The 17359-nt window shown below is 44.9% G+C and overlaps 1 protein-coding gene across 3 annotated transcripts in view; it reads left to right on the top strand.

The window, feature by feature from the left end:
• Positions 1-17359, top strand: part of EGFLAM (EGF like, fibronectin type III and laminin G domains) — a 195819-nt gene that overhangs the window by 142560 nt on the left and 35900 nt on the right. For all 3 annotated transcript variants that reach the window (XM_055554439.1, XM_055554438.1, XM_055554440.1), the window contains 4 exons: positions 1544-1733; positions 11414-11539; positions 12615-12858; positions 16823-16934. In XM_055554439.1, coding sequence (XP_055410414.1) covers positions 1544-1733; positions 11414-11539; positions 12615-12858; positions 16823-16934 — 672 coding nt within the window. The remainder of the gene's footprint in view (positions 1-1543; positions 1734-11413; positions 11540-12614; positions 12859-16822; positions 16935-17359) is intronic.

The raw sequence follows: 17359 nt of genomic DNA, 5'->3' as shown, positions 1-17359 counted from the left end.
TTTTACTTATTGATAACAAAAGTATAAAGGGTAAAGATTACATTTCAGTGGCTTACATTCTGGAAACTTTATAACTACTGGCAGCATGCCTTTACCCAGCCCTTCTCTATACCTTTTAATCCAAACAAATGAGATATTTCTGCAATAAAAAACAAATAACCAAGAGCACCTTAATTTTGTCCCACTTCATGTTCAACTCTGTATTTTATAACCTCAAAACCTACAGTCCAAATTGTGGTTTAGTCTAAGATTGGAAATGTCCCTACTTAGCTGTAATAAGACTTTAAAAAAATGTATCCATGAGTAAATTTCAAAATATTTTGCAACTCAGTCTTGGCAATTTCCGTCTCTCACAAATGCCTCTTGCAGGACATAGTATAAAGGTGACCGGGATAGTAAAAGGATAAACGTTAGCCCACGTATACACAAAATTAGTATTATCACCTTTTGAGACACAGAATAGTCCTATGGCCCATCCAAGATACACAGTAAATTGGTGTCAGGACTGGAAAGAGAAAGTTTGTTTTGGATGCCCAGCACGGTACACTGCCTGTTGGCTTGCTCTTGGCGTTGACTGACCTTCCTTTCCCTTTGAGGCATTCCAAAGTCATCCCTTCTCAAAACACAGCTCTCTGAGTTTCCAGTGCTAACTGTGGGTTTAATTTTCCAGTAGGACAATGACTTAAAGATAAATATGGGTGGAAGAAAATCCATAAATTGGATATATGGATATCCATATATATATATATATATACATCCATATATATATATGATAAATGGATAAAGAAGATGTGGTAATATATAGCTTCCCTATTGGTTCTGCTGGTAAAGAATCTGCCTGCAGTGCCAGAGACCTGGGCTCGATCCCTGGATTGGGAAGATCCCCTGGAAAAGGGAACGTCTACCCTCTAGTATTCTGGCCTGGAGAATTCCATGGACTGTGTAGTCCATGTGGTTGTATGGAATACTGCTGCTGCTAAGTCGCTTCAGCTGTATCCAACTCTGTGCGACCCCGTAGACAGCAGCCCACCAGGCTCCTCTGTCCATGGGATTTTCCAGGCAAGAATACTGGAGTGGGTTGCCATTGCCTTCTCTGTATGGAATACTGCTGCTGCTGCTGCTAAGTCGCTTCAGTCATGTCCAACTCTGTGCGACCCCACAGACAGCAGCCCAACAGGCTCCCCCATCCCTGGGATTCTCCAGGCAAGAACACTGGAGTGGGTTGCCATTTCCTTCTCCAATGCATGAAAGTGAAAAGTGAAAGTGAAGTCACTTAGTCGTGTCCGACTCTTAGCGACCCCAGGGACTGCAGCCTACCAGGCTCCTCCGTCCATGGGATTTTCCAGGCAAGAGTACTGGAGTGGGGTGCCATTGCCTTCTCTACTACTCAGCCATAAAATGAATGAAGTTCTGTCATCTGCAGCAACACAGATGGACCTAGAGATCATACTGGCACTGTATTGCATCTTAATCATGTCCCTCATCTGGTGTGTTTTAGCTTTTGACTTTGTTTAGTGAGTTATGGTTTCCATCTTTCTTAAAGGGCCAGTACAGTAAAATTACCTTCCGGACACCACTCTATCTTGGTGGCGCTCCCAGTGCTTACTGGTTGGTGAGAGCAACAGGGACAAACCGAGGCTTTCAAGGCTGTGTGCAGGCCCTCACTGTTAACGGGAAGAGATTGGACCTGAGGCCCTGGCCGCTGGGGAAAGCGCTCAGCGGGGCCGATGTGGGTAAGTGGTTGAAAGTGGGAGGTATGCTCCTGTGTGTCGCTTTTCTGCTTTGGGTCAAGGATGGTTAATACAGAGCTTCAGGAGGGAGGTGAGCTGACGAGTGAGGTTGGTGCTCTGCAGACCTGATGACTCTGAATCTGAACACCAGGACATGGTAAATAAGACCACGGGTGCACTGGACCCTCGGTTGTGTCCTGCTGCCGTCTTGGCCTCCTTCCTGAAATGCAGTCTGGTCCAATCTGACGAGGCAATGACAGTTGAGTCCTCCTATCCTTCTTCATCCAGTCCAGTGGAAAAACCAACACAATAACGTGGAAAGATCTTTTGTATACTGTCTGCTTCTAAAAGAAGTGGTCACATTCAAATTTTGACTGCTGTGCCAAATGCATTATTGTGGCCCTCTCATGTACTCCTCATTGGAGAAGGAAATGGCAACCCACGCCAGCGTTCTTGCCTGGAGAATCCCAGGGATGGAGGAGCCTGATTGGCTGCCGTCTATGGGGTCGCACAGAGTCAGACACGACTGAAGCGACTCAGCAGCAGCATTTACTCCTCTGACTAACTCTAGGAAATAGAAATTATTACTATGTTTATTTTATACAAGAAGGCACTGGGGCTTGTGAAAGTTGAAGAATTTACCCAAAATAGGGCAGAACTAGGTTTGTGGATTTTTTTTTCTATTTTCTTTTTCTTTTTTTAATTAAGACTTGATTGAGTAGTTTAAGGTTCACAGCAAAATTGACAGGAAGGTGCAGAGATTTCCTGTATGCCCTCTGTCCCCACACATGTATATCCCCTTCCCGCAATATCAACATCCCCCATCAGAGTGTTTCTGGTGTGCAGCAAGGTGATTTTGTTATACATGTATACAATAATTTGCATTTGTTAATCTCAAACTCCCAATTCATCCCTCTCCTGCCCCTGTCCTCCTTGGCAACCACAAGTCTGTGCTCTGTGTCTGTGAATCTGCTTCTGTTTTCTAGATAAGTTCATTGTTTTGTATCTTAGAATCCACATCTAAGTGATATAATATGGTATTTGTCTTTCTCTGTCTGACTTACTTCACTTAGTATGATAATCTCTAGGTCCATCCATGTTGCTTCAGATGACAGAACTTCATTCTTTTTATGACTGAGTAGTATTCCATTGTATATGTACATACTGCATCTTCTTTATCTATTCATCTGCCATTGGAGATTTTGGGTTCTTTCTATGTCTTAGCTTTTGTAAGTGATGATGCTATGAACAGAGGAATGCATGTATCTTTTTGGATTATAGTTTTTTCCAGATATATGCCCAAGAGTGGGATTACTCAGTCATATGTAAGCTCTATTTTCAGTTTTTTGAAGAACCTCTATACTGTTTTCCATAGTGACTGTACCAATTTACATTCCCACCAGTAGTGAAGGAGGGCTCCCTTTTCTCCACACTCTCTCCAGTGTATTTGTATACATTTTAATGATTGGTCCATTTTTAATTGGGTTGTTTATTTTCTTATTACTGAATTTTAAGAGTTCTTTATATATTTTGGATACAGTTCTTCATCAGATGTGTTTTTTGCAAATATTTTCTTCCAGTCTGGTTTGTCTTCTCAGTCCCTTGACATTGTCTTTCAGAGAGAAGAAGTTTTTAATTTTAATGAAGTTTATCTTATCAATTATTTCTTTCACAGATTGTGCCTTTGGTGTTATAGCTAAAAAGTCATCACCTTACCCAAGGACATCTAGGTTTTCACGCATGTTACCTTCTACGAGTTTTATAATTTAATGTTTACATTTAGGTCTGTGATCTGTTTTAAGTTAATTTTTGCAAAGTTTGTAAGGTCTGTGTCTACATTCATTTTTTTGTGTGTGTGCTTGCCCAGTTGTTCCAGAACCATTTGTTGAAAAACCTAAGATTGCTTTTAAAGCAATAAGGACATTTATTCCATAACTGAAGGCAGCTGATAGATAATTTTAAGGTTGGTTAGTTCAGTGACTGTTTTAGTCAGTTAGGGCCACTGTAACAAAATACTACAGACTAGGTGATTTAGACAACAGAAATTCATTTTCTCACAGTTCTGGAGGCTGGAAATTCAGGATCATTATGTTGGCAGGTTTGGTTTCTCTGGCGGCCTCTCTCCTTGGCTTGTTGATGGCCATCTTCTCATGGTGTCCGCGTGCGGCCTTCCGTCTGTGCTTGACTCTCCACCAGTCAGATTGGAGTAGGGCTCACTCACATGACTTCAGTTAAACCTTAATTGCCTTCCACAAGGTGGTATCTCCAAATACAGTCCCATTGGGAGTTAGGGCTTCAACCTATGAATTTGGGGAGGACGTGGTTCCGTCCCTCATAGTGACTCAGTAATGTCAGATCTCTGGGTTGGCGTCTCTGTGGTTCTCTTGTTTCTCACTCATAATCCCAAGATGGTGCCACAGCTCTGAGCATCACATCCTCGTATGACATTCTCGTGGCAAGATATGGCAAGTCCTTTTCTTGGGTCTCTCTGTTCTCCATCTTCAAGATGTTCTTTTGAAAGAATGCACGATGATGCCACATTCCTGCAACCTAACCTCTACTGTCACATTTGGCTGCATTTGCTTTACCACATGGGCTTCCCTGTAGCTCAGCTGGTAAAGAATCTGCCTACAGTGCGGGAGACCTGGGTTCGATACCTGAGTTGGGAAGATCCCCTGGAGGAGAGCATGGCAACCCACTCCAGTATTCTTGCCTGGAGAATTCCATGGATAGAGGAGCCTGGCAGGCTGTAGTCCACTGGGTCACAAAGAGTTGGACACGACTGAGCCACTAAGCACGCACGCACACATGCTTCTCCATGTATGATCCTATTCCACCCTCTCTCCATTCCTGCATCAGAGCTATTTGGTACTCATAACTCCAGGTACAGTTGGTTTGTGTCCTTGTTTTATAGCTGATTAGCTGAGCACATGCTACGTATAGCCACCATTTGGAATAACTTTATTCTCCTCAAAATAAAAGCTGTGACAAACCTTGACAAAAAGGAGAAAAAAAGGAGAGACATTACTTTGCCAACAAAGGTCCATATAATCAAAGCTATGGTTTTTCCAGTAGTCATCTACAGATATGAGAGTTGGACCATAAAGAAGGCTGAGTGCCAAAGAATTGATGCTTTGGAACTGTGGTATTGGAGAAGACTCTTGAGAGTCCCTTGGACTGCAAGGAGATCAAACCAGTCAATCCTAAAGGAAATCAGTCCTGAATATTCACTGGAAGGACTGATGCTGAGGCTGAAGCTCCAATACTTTGGCCACCTGATGGAAAAAGCTGACTCATTAGGGGAGACCCTCATGCTGGGAAAGACTGAAGGCAGGAGGAAAAAGGGATGACAGAGGATGAAATGGTTGGATGGCATCACCAACTCAATGGACATGAGTTTGAGCAACTCTGGGAGATAGTGAAGGACAGGGAAGCCTGGTGTGCTGCAGTCCATGGGGTCACAAAGAGTTGGACATGACTGAACGACTGTAACAACCTCAAAATTCCTATAGTAGGTGCTATGATTAGCCTCAATGTTTACAGATGAGAGCTGGTGCTTCAGAACAGTTAAGTAACTTGCCTAAGGTCACACAGCTAGTAGATGGTAGAGCTGATGAATGGTGACCTCAGCAGTTCTGGCTCAGTGTCTGCCCTCTTAACCACATCTGCCACATCAAAGCCTCCTGAACTGGCTTCAAATTGCTTCCTTCTACTTTTCTCACTCCTAAAGGTGACACCATTGTTAAAACTACAAACGATCAAGTTTACTTGAACGGAAAAGATTACTTCCTTCTTGTTATTCCCTATGTTACTTTTCCCCTCAATTGATCACTTAGTCAAGCAAACAATCAACAGGTATAACTAGAACTATTATAAAGGCGCCCACTGTGGTAATGTAGGAACCATCAGGCCCATCAGAAGTCTCCTGTGGTGTAGAAGGGTCTGAACTCTAAAGGTAGGTTGCCTGGATTTGGTAGATCAAATCCAGGTAGTTAACTGGTTTGGGACTCAGTACCCCATCTTTGGGATTCCCTGGTGGCTCAGATGGTAAAGAGTCTGCCTGCAATATAGGAGACCCAGGTTTGATTGCTGGTTCAGAAAGATACCCTGAGGAAAGGAATGGCTATCCACTCCAGTATTTTTGCCTGGAGAATCCATGGACAGAGGAGCCTGGCAGGCTACAGTCCATGGGGTCACAAAGGTGATACCACTGATACTACAAACAATAGAGTTTACTTGAAGGAAAATGATTATTCTCTTCTTCTTATTCCCTATGTTACTTTCTCCAACTGAGCAACTACTACTTTTGCCCCATCTATAAACATAACTGCCTTATAAGAGTGTCTTGTCTAGATGAGTCATGGTGCATATAGAGTATTAGAATAAAGCCTTGCACATAGCAAATATGTTGTAAGTGTTTCCTGTTGTTAATATTATTAATAATAATGTGGCTTCAGTTTATTAATAACAATAATCACAGGGTATAAGTTGTTCCTTCTTTCTTCATTGAACTATCAGGGAAATAGCCCTGAAGGACAGGTCTGGCAATCTCAGGGCTGTAGAAACCTCTGACAAGAAGTTAAGAAGTTGCAAAGTTGAGCAAGGGCCAATTCCTGACAACGTTTTAAATTCTACAATACCAGCCTCTCCATTGAGTGGATAAGCTAGGAGGGTCCACCTTGCAGGCTCTGGGCTCCCTGGGCAGAGCTATGGGCTTATTATTCTATGAATCTTAATGGCAGGCATTGGTCACATGACCTTTTTTCATTTCTTCCCAGTTTTTTTCTCTGTGATAGAACAGGGCTAGCTATCCTTTCTCACCCTCCATACTTGCTTCCCTTTGAGTGTGTTCTGTTGAAGTCCAAGTTCCTATAAGTTAATGTGGTCTCAGCACAGTGGAGACTGGGCTCTTGTAAACAGCGGTAGTTTCTGGTGGAGATGCAGGCTTCCGGAAGAGGGTGAGGACGGTTGCAAGTCATGGCTCCTCCCTCTGATGTCTAACTTGGCATTGCTGTTGTCAACCTCAATGTTTTCTCTGTCCCACCTCTACCCCCCCCAACAAACACACTAAACCCATTTCCAGGGGGCCTTTCATTACTCAACCCTTCCCACCTCATCACCTTCATTAAATTTTTTCCAGTTAGTGGACTCTCTCTGAACTCACATTTTAGAATAGTCAGCAATCTCAGCAAAATTTTGCAAACTTTGGCCCAGTGTTTTCTTTTATTATTTCCACCCCAAATCTCCAACCTAAACCACCACCACTCACTTTTTCCAATCCCATCTTGGATCCCCACACCCTGCCGTGTCATGCAGCCAACTCCCCAAATTATTTGAGATTCATGAAGTCTGCAGGGTCCGTGGGTCACACTGGTTTATCACCCTCTTACTCTTTTTTCCACTCAATAAATACTTAAGCTCCTGCTTAGTGCTGGTCACAGCTCTAGGTGCTTAGGATAAAGGAGTGGAACAAGACAGGATCCCAGCTCATTCCTCCTGGACTTGCCATGCGTGTGTGTGTGTGTGTGTGTGTGTGTGTGTGCGCGCGCGCACGCACACTCATGCGCTAAGTTGCTTCAGTTGTGTCCAACTCTGCAACCCCATGGACTGTAGCCTGCCAGGCTCCTCTGTCCATGGGATTCTCCAGGCAAGAATACTCGAGTCGGTTGCCATTTCCTCCTCCAGGAGATGGTCCCAACCCAGGGATCAAACCCGTGTCTCTTATGTCTCCTGCACTGGCAGGCAGGTTTTTTTTTACCACTAACACCAACTGGGAAGCCTGTACGTGCCATGATGAGGGACCAAATTAATCAAATAATCATCACTCGAGAAATGTAAAACTACAATTTGGAGTCAGTATTACAAAGGGAAAGTGCAATGCTAATGTATTATGGGCGAATTTATGGGGTAGGGGTCAAGAAAAGGATTTCTGAGGATGTAATGTGAAGTTGCGGAGAAGGCAATGACACCCCACTCAAGTACTCTTGCCTGGAAAATCCCATGGGCAGAGGAGTCTGGTAGGCTGAGGTCCATGGGGTCGTTAAGAGTCGAACACGGCTGAGCGACTTTACTTTCACTTTTCACTTTCATGCATTGGAGAAGGAAATGGCAACCCACTCCAGTACTCTTGCCTGGAGAATCCCAGGGACGGGGGAGCCTGGTTGGCTTCCATGTATGGGATCGCACACAGTCAGACACGACTGAAGCGACTTAGCAGCAGCAATGTGAAGTTGATATCTCAAGCAAGAGTAGGAGTTAGAAAGCAGAGGAGAGGAAAGTGCATTCCAGGCTGAGGAAATGGTCTGTCCCAGTGGGGATGTGTTTGTGGGCGTGTGGGTCTCATGATCTAGTGTGTGTTTTGGAAAGATCCCTCTGACTACAGACAGCTTATTGAAAGGGGTCGTCCTTCATGGGGGTGCATGTAGGCCAGCCAGGAGCCTGTACAGTAGTTCAGATCAGAGATGACGGGTTTTGATCGAGGGTGAGAGGAATGGCAGACTTGTCGGATCTTTAGCAGAGGAAATAGACAAGCCTCATCACTGGGCTGGGTGGGAGACGAGGGGCAGGGAGGCTGTTCACTGTCTGCGTCTGCTCAGCGTATTCCATTCCGCCCTCTCTTTCCTCCACGAGGACCTCCTCTCTCTCCTGCCCCTCACTTCATTATCTTGCATAAACCCACGCAACAGCTGGTGAATAGTAGGTGTCGGTGTCAGTTAATTTATGTGTTGGTGCCTATACACATGGTCTTGCAACTCCTTCCTCATGCCCTCAGAGTTGAGAGTTCTCTCTAAAACTAACCTGTTCATCTCCGCTCTGCACCATCCTTCCCTATATTCCTGGGATCTTGCTGCCAGGATTGTTACTTCTCAATAACCCAAGGTTTCTTAACCTTTTGTGTGTCATGACCCCTTTGGCAGTCTGGTAAAGTCCATGGAACTCTTCTCAGAAGGATGTTTTCAAATGCAGAAAATAGTATGCCTGAAACAATTTTATATTGAAATAAAACTATATAGTAAGTTTCATTAGTATAGTGCTGTATGTTTCTTTTTTTAATGAGCACTTTTAAAGAGATTTTTTAAATTTATTTATTTTTGACTGCGCTGGGTCTTTGTTGCTACGCGCGAGCTTTCTCTAGTTGCGGTGAACGGGGGCGACTCGCTAGCTGTCGTGCACGGCCTTCTCATTGCGGTGGCTTCTCTTGTTGTGGAGCATAGGCTCCAGGATGCACGGGCTCAGTAGCTGTGGGTCATGGACTTAGTTGCTCCCTGGCCACGTGGAATATTCCCAGACCAGGGATCAAACCGGTGTACCCTGGATTGCCGGGTGGATTCTTAACCACTGAACCACCAGGCAAGTCCCTATACCATTCTTTATAAAGCATTAGAGACATGATTCTTCGATGGTGGGTGCAATAACTACCATGCTTTCAAAGGCGTGATGAGCATAAGTGAGATTTTGAAATACCTGCAATAATATCTCCCTGAGCTTCTGGGAACCCACCTTGTCTGGATCCTCTGGGTCCTCTGTCTGTTCTCACTTGGTCTTCTCTGCTGGCTCTTCTCCCTTCCCTGGTGCTGTGGGAGCTCCAGGAGCCCTTCCATCCTGTCTTCTGTCAAAGAGCCCATCTGCTCTTGGTTTCAGGCTCACCCCCAAGTGGCTGCTGTCCCACCAGCCCTCACCTGTGTGCAGGATCTGCCCTGGTGCCCAGCATCAGACACTTCCACCATCACCTTATGTTTAAAGTGAACAAAAGACAGCTTCTCCTCCACTCCTCGGAAGCCCGGTCCTGTTCCCAGCCTCCCTTATTTCTTTCCTCTTGCCTCTCTCCTTTCCATCTTCCAAGCTAGAAGCCCTGAGGTTATGCTGGAGTCTTCCTCCACCTTTAGCCTCCAAAATGAGCTGGCTACTCCTCCTTGCCCTGTGCCTCTTTGATTGTTCCCTTTCTCTCCGTTTCCTCTGCCATCAGCCTCTCCAGCCATGGTTTACCTCCCCGTGGGCATTTCTCCTCTTCCCCACCCTCATCCCTCACAATCCATCATGCATACCTTTGCCAGCACGGTTTTGCTGAAAAACTACTTTCATCAAGTAAATATCTCTGGCTGGCTTTCGAGCCCCCTCCCTGTCAACTCCCACCATAAAAAATAGTTACAAAGCAAATGTGTAAAATAATTGTTCCCGTGTATATCTAAGATAAACCAAGGACCCCACTTCTTCCTGTGGCACCAGCATTTCTCTGAGAAAGACTCCCAGCCCAAGGAGATGGGTGGAGCCGGAGAAGCTGTGCGAGTTTGGCTCCCTAAAGCCAAGTCAGCCTCTCTGTGGATGCTGGTGATGTTCTCAGGGCTATGGCTGGAGAAAAAGACCCACGATCACTTCTGCCTGAACTTGCAGTGCCCCCCCACCCCCAGCTGGACCTCCCACCTGGCTGGAGAGGTGCGCCATCTGGAAGGGCTGTAATGAAACTGTTACCAGGTCCTTAAGTTGGTCTCTTTTCCTGGGTACAGAGTGTGCCAAGCCCTTCCGCCTCCTCCTGAGGAGGCTTTGGGAGAAGAAAAGACGGGATCAGTTCAACCAACACAGATGACTGATGAGACAAGGATAAGAGACTCATCCTGCTGAGATGACACAATCATGACATCAGGGCTCTTCATCTCACGAAATCGGCGGGGGTGGGGGGTGGCAATGTTAGGAGAGGGGGTGAGGGGGGAGGGAGAGAGCTCCAGGCTCCATCAAATCGGAGACTGTGGGATGCCAAGCTGGATTGCTCACGGCTCAACCACAGATGCACCCCGTTTTCTTCCATCCTGAGAAAACGTGCTTCGGACTCACCTATGTTGTTCTGGGCCAGGTTGTGACCCATCTGCCTAAGTTCGTTCTTATACACAAGCAGAAAAGGAAGAGCAGAGAAGCAGAAGAAAAGCAACCCAGGAAAAGTCAGCTTGTTTTCATTTCATTGGGCTGACTACGCTTGGAAATGGCCAAGAGTACCTTTTATGGGTGTCTCCATTGTGTATTTGTAAAGAGAACTAAGCCATCTGATGTTGAACCTTTCAGCACTTTTTAATTCCGGTCACCTTCCTGTCCCTCATGAGACTGTAACTTGGGGCTGAGAAATAAGGATTCTGGAACCCCCTGCTAACCCCTGCTCCCTCTCTGCTCCTGTCAGAGGAGTTGACAACCCAGGCAGTTAATAAGCTTCGACAAGGCTGCTTACCTCCCTCTGTGCTTATCTTGCTCACCTCTGTGTTCAGCCAACAAGGCAGGCAGCACTTAAGGTAATTGAGGCCACACAAATAAGAAGGCTTTTTAACATAAAGCCTCTGCTGACATTGGAGGCATGGAAACACTCTTGTGGGAACAACAGCGAGGTGAATTACAGCAGAAACGGCTCCGTCATCCCTGTCAGGGTTCATAAAATTGCCTGGTAGTTTAATATTTGATTTACTTTGTCCACCCTGTTTTAAAGCACCTGTGTGGCTTCTCATAAAGAATAAACCAAAATCAGATTAAAATGAAGGGAAGGGCCCACATCTCCTGAAAGCTGGTTTGCAGTTGTGCAGAGATGCTGATCAACAGGAGACGGGCATGAGCTGTATTTGTTCAGAATCGCACGTGGTTGGTCTGGCCAGTCTCGGACAGGTTCACTTGATAAATCAGCTTTGTAATTCCCGTTCTGTTTTTAGGGGAGTGCAGCAGTGGGATCTGTGATGAAGCCTCGTGCATCAACGGTGGCACCTGCACGGCAAGCAAGGCCGATTCCTACATTTGCCTCTGTCCCCTGGGCTTTCGAGGTCGACACTGTGAAGATGGTGAGAAAGATGCAAATTGATGGCGGTTTCTGTCTGCTTCGTTAATTCACCTTGGTGTAATTTTTCATCAATGCATATTTAGCAAGGTTCCACATATTTTTATGGGATTAATGTTGCTTTGTGGGGAGGGATGGGAGAATCTTTTTTTCGAACCAGGTGGAAGTGTCTTCAGATGTCAAAGTGGCAAACTGGTCAAAAGACAAGTTCATTTTTTGATGTTCCTGGGCCGATGCTTTGGTGAGCTCCTCTTGGCCCTCAAATAACTCTGAAAAGCTTATATTTGTGTGGTTTGTTTCAGAATTTGAAGCATTCACAGCTCAGGCTCCTTAGAATATCTGACAGTTTGGAGAAACTGCTGGAAAGCCAAACACAGAAACATTAACTCTGTGATGTTTCTTTTTCTTTGTACTGTTCTGCTGAATTGTTCTACCTCTCAACACTGTATTGATTATTAATATATATACATATATACATGCACACACGAATCCACACAATAATAATGGAATTTTTTAAAAAGATTTTACAAAAAATCAAGCAGGGATGAAAAAGTTTTATCTTTCTACCAGTGATTCAGATTTGGCCCTAAGACACCATCATCCTAGAGAAAAGGTTTTTTTTTTTAACACTGTATAATTTCAAATCTTTGTCACCTCGAAGAGGGTGTTGTGAGTCAGAGCAAGGAAGAGCTGTTCTATTCCATCTTCGTATTTCTGTAGCCTCACATACTAAAGGTTGGTCCTTGCTCACATCGCTGCAGGTCAGTGGGAGAGGGGTGGCTCTGGTCATTTAGGGATGCCTTGTAGTGGCCCTGCTAGGATCTTAGAATCCTCCATTGATTCCCACATCCAGCCAGTAGGTGAGAAAGAGCGAGTGGGGGATGGAAGGAAGCTATAGGAGCCAGACCTGGAATGCCTTGTACTATTCCCAACCACATTCCACTGGTCAGAGCTCAGCTACACCACCCACTTCTCTTCAGAGCAGCTGAGAAATATCCTTGAGTTCTATACCCAGAAGGAAAAGAAGATGGCTAGTTCTAGCACGAAGGGGTTTCTAAACCACGCACTTGCTTTTTCAGCTTTCACCTTGACCATTCCTCAGTTCAAAGAGTCTCTGAGGTCCTACGCTGCAACCCCCTGGCCTCTGGAGCCCCGGCATTACCTTTCCTTCATGGAATTTGAGATCACATTTCGGCCGGATTCGGAAGATGGCGTGCTCCTGTACAGCTATGACACGGGCAGCAAAGACTTCCTGTCCATCAACATGGCAGGGGGCCACGTGGAGTTCCGCTTTGACTGTGGCTCTGGGACTGGTGTTCTCAGGTAAGGGCTGAGACTGTCAGGGGCTCTCCTCCCTTCAGTAGCCACTTGGAAGAAAGGTTTGTCTTCAACCAGTTGGCTCTCTTCCTGTCTTCTGTATATAGTTGTCTTTTCTGAAACCTGTCCTGATGAATAGATGATGTACTTCCTAGAGATCATGCTTTCCTGGTGGCAAGGTTTCCTTTTCTCAAATAACTACCTAGCAGGTAGCGAATCTCTGCTTCAAACTATGGAAAATGGGCTGGCCTCAGATGGGGGTAAACTTTCTTCCTCTCCACCTGAGATCATGCAACACAATCAGCAGAAACTTCATAAATTGTCAATCAGTACCTTGCTCAGAGCGTCACTTGGTGAGCACTTGGCAAATACATAACAGCTAGTTGAACAAGTAGGGACTTACCAGGTGGAGCTAGTGCTACAGAACCCGCCTGCCAATGCACAAGACTTAAGAGACACAGGTTTGATCAGGAAGGTCAGGAAGGTCCCCTGGAAAGGAAATGACAACCCACTGCAGTATTCTTGCCTGGGAAGGAAGGTCAGGGGCCAGGAAGGTCCCCTGGAGAAGGAAATGACAACCCACTGCAGTATTCTTGCCTGGGAAGGAAGGTCAGGGGTCAGGAAGGTGCCCTGGAGAAGGAAATGACAACCCACTGCAGTATTCTTGCCTGGGAAAGAAGGTCAGGCATCAGGAAGGTGCCCTGGAGAAGGAAATGACAACCCACTGCAGTATTCTTGCCTGGGAAATCCCATGGACAGAGGAGCCTGGCGGGCTACAGTCCACGGGGTTGCAGAGAGCAGACAAGACTGCAGTGACGTAGCATGCATGCAATAGAAATGTAATGAACAGAAATGTCCTTGGTGGCCTCACATTTTTTTTTTTCCTCTTTGGCCATTGGAAATGGGGTGTATCACAGCCACATTCACATAGAAACATTAAATCATTATTCATCTGCTCTATTTCCCACAAATGTTCTATTGGCAAAAGCTTACCAGGTCATTTCCACGTCATTTCCATTAGATTAAGAGGATTTCAAAGGGACACCAACTTCCTCACCAGCCTTGAGTGAACACAGTGCCATTATTATACATGCTCCCATGCAAATAAATGCATGACTCACATAATCATGGTGTGACATGATGTCACCTAAAATATCAGTGATCGATTATCAATCGATTGGGGTGGTCTCACTTTAAATTTTAACTTTCCTCTTGCATTATTTCTTTGATGGCAACTAGTTATTTGGCATGGCTCTTACCATTCTTCATATAAAGAAGCGGACAGAGAATCACCAGTGATTGCAAAGTCCTTTCCCTGACCAGTGTGCTCAAAAAGGCTGTGTGATGACTGATTTCAATGGCATGGAGTAACTAAGTGCTTCTAAAGGGCTTGCTAGTGTCTGTGGACTTGATTCTGGGTTATCAAAACTTTCCCTCTGTTACCTAGTACTGTTCGTCAACTCAGCAGATCGATTGTTCTCATAGAATGTGGCAGGATCTCTGAATCCCTCAGAGCCTGCAGTTGGAGGTGCAGGTGTTTTTCTTATTTGTTTATGTTTCCCTCTTCTAACTGTGTTCCTCCCGTGGGAGTTTTTACCTTCCCAGCCGGAGGCCTGCTGATCTAATGCACACACGCTTCTTGTTCCTACATTTCGAGAATTCTCCTCTTTTGAAACTCACTAGGGTGTTTTGTTCAACAGTGCCCTGCAGCAGGAAATTGGTTAGTCTTTGTTGTTGTTTTAAAGGAAATTGTGGGCTGTATTCAATCACAATTTATATTGCTAGACTTCATCTCTAGAAAGAGTTCTTTGTCAGATGTTACAGTCATGAAGTGAAAGTGAGTCGCTCAGTCGTGCCTGACTCTTTGCGACCCTAGAATTCTCTAGGCCAGAATACTGGCGTAAGTAGCCTTTTTTCTTCTCCAGGGGATCTTCCCAATCCAGGGATCGAACCCAGGTATCCCACATTGCAGGTGGATTCTTTACCAGCTGAGCCACAAGGGAAGCCATGCGTTGCCCTTAACTGCTGTTATCATTTTTCCTGACTGATGGAAGGTGCTTATTGCCTTAGGTTTCAACAGTTCTTTAAAAGTACAGTTCATTCTTGTCCTTAAGGTTGAATTCCTACACATCAGTTTAACACCTCCCACCTTGGGGAATGGACAAATATTTTTGTGTCTCTGATTATACAAGAACATCCTGTGTCTCAAGACAACTTTGGTGGGTATTTAATTGATTCAATTTACATATGATTATGCAAAACAGCCTAAACAACTCACTTAGAACAATTTGTCAAGTCAAGAAAGGAAGAAGACACCTTGAATATCACCTTGTACTTTCAAATGGCTTCTTCCTGGGTAAGGAATGACTGGAAGGGGCTGGAGAGGGTTGTGGCTCATCAGCCCTCCTCCTGAACAAATTGCCCCCTGCCCCCTGCACATCTGCAGTAGCAGCTCCAGCTGCGGGGTCACAGACACGTGGAACCTTAGAAATCCAGCATTTCTCTCTTTCATAATTCGGTGCCTATTTTTGATAAGAGTTATTTAAAAATTTTTTTTAAACATAAGTTATTCCTTCCCTGCTTGTCAGGAAAGGTGCCTGTAAAAAAAATCTTTAGCGTTAGGTGTGATGAAAAAGAAGCAAGAACTCAAAGTAACCATCATCTGCTCCCCTGGGCCACCCCTCTGCAGTGTAACTGACAACACCCATCACGGTTAATGTTTCAGGTGGCCCTTTGGAAAATGTTTATTTTAAAAACCATTTCCAAGACTTCCTGCTTCATTAAGACAATTCAGTGAAAGCCTGAGCTACAGGAAGCCATGGAGTTGGCCACATCATTTTAACTTTAGGCAGAGGATAAGGTGGTCTAATTTATGATGAACTTGATTCAAAAATCGAGACAATTGAAATGAGCTCATGATGGCAGCGATCAATATCCCTGTGCTGAGGAAGGCAGTGTATTGACAGGGAATGACCTCTACAGGACAAGAACAGGCTCAGATGCTGTTAGTTATTATGGAGATGGGCTGCTGAATGAGATCTTTATTGCATATTGATTGAGCCAAGGTGATTAAATTCTAATTGCTAAGGACAAATGGCAAAAGCATTTGCCAGAGCGAAAAATCAAGTGAGGGGGTGGAGACCTTTCAGTAATTGTGCCATTGGTATTCCTGGTGGGTTTCCAAAGATGATCCAGGACCACAGAATAATTGTGAGGTTCAGAGAAGGCCAGGAACTATATATACATCTTTAGAAACACAAATGCAATAATTATACTCTTTTTACACACCTCGCTGTGAAATGTAACATGTAAAAATCTTACCAATATCATTTAAACTTCAAATGCTTCCATCTTGAATTAATAATTGAATTTTTAAAGTACTTTTAATTTTTTTCACAATATCAGACAATGTGGAATCTGCCTCCCAAATATGTTATTATGAAACACTTCAAACATATAGCAAAGGTGAAAGAATTGTGCAATAAACCTTAGACCACCACCTACTGTCTACAGTTAGCATTCTGTTGTGGTTTCTTTATCATGTGTCTGTTCATTCTTATATTCCCCCATCCATCCATCTTATTTTTTATGCCTTTCAAAGGATGCTACAGACATCATTACATCAAGGAATCTGCTTTACATCATAGCCTATATAGTTTTCTCTTCTTCAAAGATTTCGTGCAACTCTGGTCATATTTTACCCCCTCATCTTGAAAACCAGCCTAATCCTACCCCCATTTCATACTTGGTGATAAGGAATAAGTAAAATGATAAGTGAGATAGTCCTCCCATGAAGGAGTCCAGTAAATGGAGCTAGCTCTGCTGTGTTTAACAAGGGGACATGAGGTTCTTCTCTTTGCTGGACAGGACGAGGTGCTGAAGGTGGGCACACTCCGTCAGACCCAGATTGGTGGACATTATCTGCAACGCCAGTGATGCTAACCCAGGTTCAGTTTCCTTCCTTCAACAGGAGTGAAGAGCCCCTCACCCTGGGCCACTGGCACGAGCTGCGTGTGTCCCGCACAGCAAAGAATGGCATCTTGCAGGTGGATAAGCAGAAGGCGGTGGAGGGGATGGCAGAGGTAAGAAGGACATCTGTTCCTGATGACTCGTGGGAGCGGGGTTACTGTTTCCTTCCTGTCCTGGAGACGAAAGCATCAGCACAGTGGTTAGTACATGGACTCTGGTGCCAGTTCACCTGAGATAACACCCGAGCTTCCCACTGGACGAGCTCCTTAGCTTTGCAGTTCCTCAGCTGGGAATGGGATTGATAATAGTAGGGGCCTTCACAGGGGAGGGAGCTAATACCAGTGTCACTTACAGAACTGCCCACCCGCTCCACGGCTCCCTGCCGGCCCATAGCTTTGTTCACATTGCTATATAAGGTAGATCAGAACACCAACGCAGAGCCAGTGATGGGGGTGGGGGTGTGATCACACATCTGACAAGAACAAAGACTCTGAAACCAGACACCTAGGGTTCAAAATCTAGCTCCATTCCTTATCAA

The sequence above is a fragment of the Bubalus kerabau genome, chromosome 18, assembly GCF_029407905.1.
Source record: "Bubalus kerabau isolate K-KA32 ecotype Philippines breed swamp buffalo chromosome 18, PCC_UOA_SB_1v2, whole genome shotgun sequence".
Lineage (NCBI taxonomy): Eukaryota > Metazoa > Chordata > Mammalia > Artiodactyla > Bovidae > Bubalus > Bubalus kerabau.
The sequence above is the reverse complement of the archived record's forward strand: the minus strand, read 5'-3'. Positions and strand labels throughout refer to the sequence as shown.